Source organism: Enhydra lutris, unplaced genomic scaffold, assembly GCF_002288905.1.
Source record: "Enhydra lutris kenyoni isolate GAN:26980312 unplaced genomic scaffold, ASM228890v2 scaffoldscaffold57, whole genome shotgun sequence".
NCBI classification, from domain to species: Eukaryota; Metazoa; Chordata; class Mammalia; order Carnivora; family Mustelidae; genus Enhydra; species Enhydra lutris.
In genome coordinates, this window is record NW_019154141.1 from 10,097,810 (window position 1) to 10,106,581 (window position 8,772).

An 8,772-nucleotide genomic window follows, 5' to 3' on the forward strand; every position below is an offset into this window, starting at 1 on the left:
AACAATAAGAAGGAATGACTAGCTCCTGGGAATAGGCTGGAGGAGGGTTTTTCCAGGCTGGGGACAAGGGCCCATGGTAGGGCATGCTGGGTCCCCAAGACAGTTCTACCCATCATCACAAGCCACACTCTGGGCAGCCCTGGGGGGCATAGTCACCTGGTAGAGATTGACTACATTTGCAGTTACTGCAAAGATCAAATTGATGTTTTTCTGGGATAGCTTCTCAGTCATCAGCCCCAGAGAGGGATAATCCTGTAAGAAGGGAGGACATGGAGGTCGGTTAAGAATTCACCTCTATTCACATACATCCCTGGATCCTACACCTTAGACCTCGGCTGATTTGGGCCGTGGCCCACACAGTGGTGGTGCTTACACGTTTCCACCCCACGATCAGTGTGAGCCACGGGAGCAAGGAGCAACACAAACCCAGCTGTGAACTCCAGGAACAGATGAAGAGGCAGAGGCTGGTGGTGTCAAAACCAAGCATCTCTTTCTTGCCGCTAGACTTCAGTGCGTTCACACCAAGAAGCAGCTTCCATGAGCCAGGTACTGTCAGGCCTCATTTTGTTTTCCATCAACTCATTTAACAAACATTTATTGAATGACAGATATATTATAGTCTCTGCCGCCAGGGAGCTCCTGGTCTGGTGCGGACGACAGATACATACAACTACAAAACAAAGCCAAGATCCAAAGCGTGGCATCTCAGGGTGATGCTGGGGATCAGAGGAGAGGGGTGGGTGAGGGGCAGGAAGTAAGGAGGGAGCAGCAAAGCAGAACTCGGAATCTTCCTACCCCTCGCTCCCTGTCCCACATGTGTCAGGCTTCATTATGAAGTTTCCTCGTTCTGTAGCCACTGACAAATGGCTCTGCCTGGCGTGTGCTTCCTCGTGGTGGTCTCAGCCTTCCTTGCCGATCAGCATTCACGTCTCTCCCTCTTGCACTTACCGCTGAGTCAGCCCACTCTTTGTCCCCCATGGAGTGGTCTTCTTTTTGGTAATCCTTCTCCTTCCTTAGGACCCAGCTCAGGTTCCACCTTCTCTGGGAGGCCTTCCTTGGCCATCCCAGTTCACGTTGAGCGTTCCTCCTCTGGATCTCTAAAGCCCTTATAGATTGTGCTATCCCTTTAGCACTAATCACGTGTCTTGCATTCTTGGTAGCACATCTCCTCAACTAAACCAAAAAGGGGGGGACCTTCCATTGTTCCTTTATCTCCTTCAGCCCCTGGGAAGCTGCCTTGCCTAGAGTAGGTGTCAATGATTACTACTGACTCATCCAATGCCTGGCAGTGCCCGACTTGGACATGGCTGACACCGAGGAACTCAATTCACAATGGATGCTGGTGAATCATGAACAAGTCCCTGGGATCCCTAGGCCTTGCAGGATCATCCAACTCAGACTCCTCCCTTTACACAGGTGTACCATTAAGCCACCTAGACAAGGAGCTGCTGTATTGTCTTTAAGAGATGAAGAGTTCACACCTACCCCCAAATATCCAGGGTATCAGTACTCTGAGGGTCTTACATTTCTTGATGGCTTACAGCAATTAAACTCCCTTCCTCTTATTTGACCCTCTAAAGCCATAGAAAATAACCTTTCAGAAGCCTTCTCAGGTATCAGCTTAACTTCTTTGTTTCAAGCTAAGTGACTCGGACCCCTTCAACCTTTCCCCATGGGAACAGATCTCCATTCTTTTGATGATCTGTGTCTCTTTTTTCTCAGTCTTCTTCCAACAACCACAAGTGAGCATAGTATTCCAAGAAAAGGATGATCTCTACACAGAAGATAGGAAGGCCTGCCTTTGGGTCCATTCTGGATGCCATAATGCTGTTGGTGGTGCTGGAGGCAGTGGAGGTGATGGCAGCAGTGACCCCAGCCAGGACCACTTACAATGGCTGTGCCATCTGTCCCCTGGATGAGGATGTCCAGTTGCTATGAGAGGCAGTGGAAGGAAAGCCCGAAACAAGGCCCAAGCCCTGCCCCGGGGAAGGGCCGCCATTTTCATAGTCACACAAAGGCTCTGCCTGGGTTAGGGCAGCCCTGACCACAGTGAATTGGGACCACAGGTGGTACCAAAAATCTCACCATGGTAGTGGAGGCAGAGTAGTGGTTGTCACTGCCAATGTGACACTGCCCATCATTGGGCTGGACAATGCCTGCCAGCCTCCCATCCAGCGCTATATGGGTCTTGGCATCAGTGGTAAACACCAGCAAGTGGGATGCATCGGTCCTCCAGCCAATCTTCTCCTGTTAAAAAAAAAAAAAAGCAAAAGAGAGAAAGCAACTTTAGCCATGTCATTGGTAGACGGCAAAGACCCAAAGACTTCCACTCCTGAAGGGCTGAGTAAGTCATCTTGAAGAAGGGCTTCAGTCCCAGCCCCCTGGAACACAAGCTGGAGCTTTTCCAGTTCGAGGGTTTCTGTTCTCTTAGGAAAGGAGTCTCAGCTGATTAGTTCAAGCAGCTGAAAGATGCCTACTTCAACTCCAAATATAACTTTTCCAACGATAATCACATGGCCTGTCTAGAAACCCACCTGCACCGGCAGAGCTGGGCGGGGCTAATGAACTCCCATTGAACATCTGCCCACATTGCTTAGGTTAAGTCCACCCAGCCTCGACTCTGATACACTCCTAGAGAAGGCAGGATGATGCTCTCCCCAGAAAACATCCGGCATCACTGAGGTTCAAAAACATGTCAGCTCTGGCCGGGGGTTGATACAAACAAAGGGTGCCTATCAGGAGAAACTTCTTGCTCATGCTGTACAAAACTTGGCTTGGTTCTTCTTCTTTCACATCCATATCCCCACAGTTGAACCACTTCCTTCCCCCATTTTAATCTGTGCCAACCACACCAGGTGCTCAGTGCCCTCCAAACTCACGTCACAGACTGTAGCCTGCATGATGGCATCAAAGCCACCCTCTGGGGCATCTCGGTTCCGCGACACATTCTGCTTCTTCACCTCCTCATTGAAGCGGGTCACCTGGTCAGTTAGCGTCAACACATGTTTGTAGCCAAACATAGGCAAACAGGTGGTCTTCATGCTGGGGAGGAAGGAGGATAGTTTAAGCAGATATCCTGACGGAAAAGGTGGCGTGGGCAGTGAGAGGGACAGAGCGGGAGGCAAACACAGCGAGCACACTGCCCAGGCTAATCCTACACAACCACAATTAACCAGACAGTTCAGACCCCAAGCCCCTCCTATCACCTGAGCCATCACGTTGGCTTTCCCTCCAGCTAGCCTAGAAGGTAAGACAGTGAGTTGTGGAACCAGACTGTCCGGGTTCAAGTCCCAGTTCCCAGTCATGGGACTGTAGACAAGCTTCTCTATAAAAATGATGACATGATTAGTCCTAAGAGCTGTGTGAGGCTTAAAGGAGTTAATTTATGTAAAGCCCTTATACCAGAGTGAGGCTCTAGTCATTGCTATCACCTTGGGCTTAACACTTCTCTAAAATAACATTAACACAATGGTAAGTTCATCAAGAACTTAATGTCCATGAACCATCAACAAATGGATAGATCTGTGCTGGACGGGAGCCCTTCTGTCCCCAGCCCAGTGGCTTGTGTAACTGATGGCTGACAGCTTTACTGGGGAAACTTTACAATCCAGATGGGTTGAAAGGGTACATCATATAATTCTGAAAACTAAAAAGTAAATTTGTGTATTGTCAGGCTCAATAGCCACCATTTTAAGTTATTATACTCTGTGGATTTTATAGTCCCCACCAATTAAATAATAAGCCATTCATTCACTCGTAAGCCAAAGTGAGAACAGAGGCACACTTAACAATTTTTGAATCTATTAGAAGCCTCAATAAATAACATTTCTACTCTTTTTTATTTTCCTCTAGGACATAATTCCTCACATTTTAACTCTGTTAGACTCACACTCTTGATGATGAGGAGGACAAGGGACTCAATCCTTCTGAACTCATAATTCCTCTATTTACTTTTCCATAAATTTCTACTTTTTATCTCATTTCCCTCCCATTCTCTCTTATCTCCTACTTCTTTGTGACCAAGACAAGAAGGTGACTAGTTCTCTTTCTGGAAATTCTCCACCCTTTCTAAATGCCCATCTGCCTAATCCTGGGGGTGCCAAGGGTCACAGAGGTTTTGGTAGTTTCTAACATTCCAAACAGTCTTGGATTCTACTGACATAGCACTCCAGACCCACAGGCCAGCTCACTTGCCAGATAGGAAGCCCAAGGTAGAAAGGAGATATGATTTGGCCGGACGGCAGCAACAAAGCGATCCTAGAGCTCGAAACAGGAAGCAGGACTTGGACCAGGCTGGGACAAAGGGGAGGGATGCTGGCCCAGCTTCTACAGGAGGAACTTACTCATAGCAGGGGTTTTTGAGGGCCTCTGGTGGAGAGATGAACATGTATGGTGACACGGGCTTGTCCACGAAAGCCCCGAAGCCAATCCGCAAGTTACTGGTGAGCCTGTGCATCTGGGAGGCCAGCTTGGTGCCTAGGTTCTGGATGCTTGACAGATCGTCCATCATGGAGAAAGACAGATCCATCAAGTAGTAGATGTCCACAGGGTAATCCTCCACTTGCCGGACTTGGATGGAGAAAATCTTTGAATCATCTGGAAGCCAAGGGGATGTTAGTTTTTCTCCTTTTTCTCCCTCTAAGACTTCATAAGTGGGTTTGGACCTAGCTGAGATTAAGTAGCTTCTCAATCAAATCAAACTTGAAAGCCCTTCTTCTTTCTCTTTGCAATTCTGTTCCTCTTCTAATCGCTTGATCCTATGATTTTTTTAATCTCTCTCTCTTTTATTTTTCTGTTCTACAATTCTCTTTCCTTTCTAAATGCCCATCTTTCTAACCCTCTGGGTATCAAGGTTCATAGTGATTACACTTCAGATGCTGTAAAAGGCAGGAACTCTGTCCCAGCCTTCTCTGAATCCCAGAGCTCCCAACAGAGGCCTTGCAGAAAGAAGGGACTTGCTTAAATCTTCTTGAAACAACAGAAAAGTCTAAATCAATGCTTTAAAAGGCTTGTCTCGTAGCCTAATCCTTCCTCCCCTGACAGTCTCCTGTCCCTGTATTCTCTGCCCCGGTGCCTCTGCCCCAATCCCACCCGGAAAGTGGGATTACAACATCATATTACTTTCTCATCTTCTATCTCATTCAATCCTCAACACAAAGCTATCAATTAGATAAAACAGGCATTGGGGGAAAGAAAAAATAAACATTTTATTGAGTTCCTACTATGTTAGAAGGATTAAGTAGCTTGACCAAGGTCAAACGTCTAATCTATGGGATAGTTAAAATTCAAACTCAGATCTTCTGATTTGGGGTTCCAACACCTTCCATTTCTCTACATTCTCTGGCCCACACCACACCCAACACCCATCCTTCTCTTCCCATACCATTTCCATTGCAAGCTACGTCCCCAAAGTTCAGGTCTCCACCTTGTGCCCTGTGCCCATCTGCCCAAGGTCTCTCCCTGAAAAGAGCCCCTTCCCTACCTGGCCGTAGCCGGACAGCAATCCTCTGAGGGCTGACTTGAGTAATCTGGGAGCTGTCTCCAGAGCCCTTGTCACTGAGCGGCCTGGCCTCCAGGATGTGGACCTCACTGATGGGAAACTCGATGGACTCCTGGGCACAGTTATCTTTCAGCAGATTCTCCTTCAGGTTACAGCGGGGAGTGCCCAGAGGCAGGGCCTGTAAGACAGGAGCCCAACGTGAAGCCCTGTGGTCCAAGCTATGTGGCTCTCTTCCTCCTTCCTGCAGGCTTGGCCGACTCCCAATAGCCTCGAGCTTAACCAGCCCTCTGGAGCTAAACCGGCAAAAATGAACTCGGGTGATCCATCCTAAGCTAGCCCATTGTATAGAAGGGAGAAACTGAGGCACCAGAAAGGTTGGGTGAATACCTGTTTGTGGATTGGTAGCTAGGAAGAGGGCCAGTATTGCAAGCTACCTATTAGACCAGCAGTTTTCAAACTGAAAGGCAACCCACATGTGGGTCCCCAAAATCAGTGTAGAGGATCTCAGCCACCAATTTATTCAATAAAATGCAATTGAATAGAATAGAAAGTATCAACACATATAAATAGTAAAAGTAAATATTATTTCGTAAATGTTTATATATTGGCAGTTGGGTATAATACACAACGATATAAATGCATTTCTTTCCCTAGGTCAGGGTCAAATAGATTGGAAGCCACTGTGTTAAGACACTGGCTGGGGTGTGAGATCCCAAGGGTAGGGGCTGTCCCTTCTCTCTTCCCAGCCCCCACCCCAGGAGACACCACAAAGGTGGGAGGGGGAAACAAGGACAGGGGCAGCAGAGATGGGGCTAAGAGCACAGGAGAAGACTGGCAGAGACTACATCTCAGCACTGCTTCTTGCTAGCCGGTTCCCAGGGCACGTCACCGAAGCTCTCCATGCCTCGCTTCCTCAGCTCTAACGGGAAGACAATAAAAGCCCCCACTCACAGGACTAAATAAGACAATGCATATAAAGATTTATCGATTTATTATTTGAGAGACAGTGCATGGGGGGAGGGGCAGAGGGAAAGAGCCTCCCGCAGATTCCCCACCAAGGGCAGCTCAGGACTCCATCCCAGGACCCTGAGATCATGACCTGAGCCAAAATCAAGAGTCGGCCACTCAGCAGACGGTGCCACCCAGGCACCCCAAGACAACGCACATAAAACCCATAGTATAGTGCCTGCTGCAGGATAAGTGCTCAATAAATAAAAGCTGTTGTTAGGAGACACTCCAGAAATAGCTCCTGGATAAGTTAGTTATGAATAAACCCCACAAGCTTGGGCAAATCCCATGATGCCATGCACTGACCAGAGCCTAGCCCATCACTCCGCTTTAAGCTTCCTCTCTCGCTGTGGACACAGGGCAAATGGAGCACGCTTCTGGACACGCTGGTGTATATTCCATGGCTCTCTGGAGCTCTGTGTGTGTCCACACCTGAGTACTGAGTTGGGGGGTGGGAGGGGGGCCACACTGCACTGAAAGAAATCCGGAAACAGGCTCCACCCTGGGTCTACCACTAGCTAGCCTTGTGCCTTCAGACTTGTTACTTCAGCCCTCTGAAGGCTCTCTCACCTGTTGGGTAAGGGGGTTAGGCGACATGATATTCTCAGCCCCTCCCCACTCTGATGTCCAGCACCTTGAACCAGCGCTGTGTGGGCGCTAGTCCGTGAGAGCTCCTTCCTTGCCAGGTTGGGGGGACTGGCCAGAAAGCTGGAAAACTCTTCCCTGGGCCATTTCACAATATTTGGGCCTTCAGGCTCTCAGTCGTCACCTCCATCCCTACTCACTCTCTTTCACAACCATTTCCAGAAGTCAGTCAAAAAACCCATACCCAGGGGCGCCTGGGTGGCTCAGTGGGTTAAGCCTCTGCCTTCAGCTCGGGTTGTGATCTCAGGGTCCTGGGATCGGGTCCCACATCGGGCTCTCTGCTTAGTAGGGAGAGTGCTTCCTCCTCTCTCTGTCTCTCTCTCTGCTTGCCTCTCTGCCTACTTGTGATCTCTGTCTGTCAAATAAATAAATAAAATCTTAAAAAAAAAAAAAACCCATACCCATATCCCAGGAAAACTGGTGGGGTTTTTTTTTTTTTAAGATATTACTTATCAGAGAATGAGAATATGACTGAGAGACAGCACGAGCAGGGGGAGCAGCAGGCAGAGGGAGAAGCAGCTCCCCGCTGAGCAAGGAGCCCGATGAAGGATTTGATTCCAGGACCCCAGGATCATGAGCTGAGCCAAGTAGATGCCCCAAAACTGGTGTTAACATTTACTGAGAACTCACTGCATGTCAGCCTCTGTGGAAAGCGCTTTAGGGGGGATCCTGCAAACCTCCCACTAATGGTTCTCTCACGCTGGAACTACGATTATTCCTATTTTACAAGCAGAGAAACTTGAGGCTTGGAGACTTCACAAATGAGAAAGCCCATCTTACAAGAAAGAAATCTAAGGCTTGGAGAAGTTAAGTAACTTGCCCAAAGTTCCAGCGCTAAGAATGGCAGAAGAGAGGGGTTAACTGGATTGTGTGACTGAAATGATCTTTGCAAAATGATAGTTTGTATTAAATGCTGTGTAGAGTGAGAATCGAGGCAGAGAAGCAGAAGTATGCAAGCGATGGTCCCAGAAAGACCACACCTGAGAATGCCCAGGTAGGGAAGAGAAGGGAAGATAGGGTTGTGGAAGGTGTGGGAAGGACAGGTCATGTTCTGCTGCCTTAGCCCCTGCAGGTGACTGGTAGCCATATTTCCAGGGGTGGGATTTGGCCACAAGGAACCACCCATGCTCATAAACTCCGGACTCTCAGCCTTAAAACCCTCCTGATACTCAAAGTCACTCTCCCTCTCGTGCTCAGCCCTTGTCTAATGGGCTGAAAGTCTTCCCCGGGTGGGTGGGAACAGGAAGACCAACAGTGCTATAGACTGTTAAACCCCAAACCCCCAAGATAGTAGGAGGTAAGACATTGGGAGGTGATTAGGTCTTAAGGTGGAGCCCTCATGATGGGATTGGTGCCCTTAGAAAAGAGATCCCAGGGGCACCTGGGTGGCTCAGTGGGTTAAGCCTCTGCCTTCAGCTTGGGTCAATGTCTCAGGTCGAGACCTGGGATCGAGCCCTGCATCGGGCTCTCTGCTCAGCAAGGAGCCTTCTTTCCCCCTTTCTCTGCCTGCCTCTCTGCCTACTTGTGATCTCTCTCTCTGTCAAATAAATAAATAAAATCTAAAAAGAAAGGAAGGAAGGAAGGAAGGAAGGAAGGAAGGAAGGAAGGAAGGAAGGAAG

The 8,772-nt window shown here is 48.6% G+C and overlaps 1 protein-coding gene across 1 annotated transcript in view; it reads right to left on the reverse strand.

The window, feature by feature from the left end:
- LOC111158107 (integrin subunit beta 3) overlaps window positions 1-8,772 on the reverse strand; it is a 48,848-nt gene that overhangs the window by 19,768 nt on the left and 20,308 nt on the right. Inside the window, exons 3-7 of the mRNA XM_022519953.1 lie at window positions 5,483-5,678; window positions 4,344-4,596; window positions 2,880-3,042; window positions 2,086-2,247; window positions 157-252 (exon numbers count right to left, since the gene is read on the reverse strand). Coding sequence (XP_022375661.1) covers window positions 157-252; window positions 2,086-2,247; window positions 2,880-3,042; window positions 4,344-4,596; window positions 5,483-5,678 — 870 coding nt within the window. The remainder of the gene's footprint in view (window positions 1-156; window positions 253-2,085; window positions 2,248-2,879; window positions 3,043-4,343; window positions 4,597-5,482; window positions 5,679-8,772) is intronic.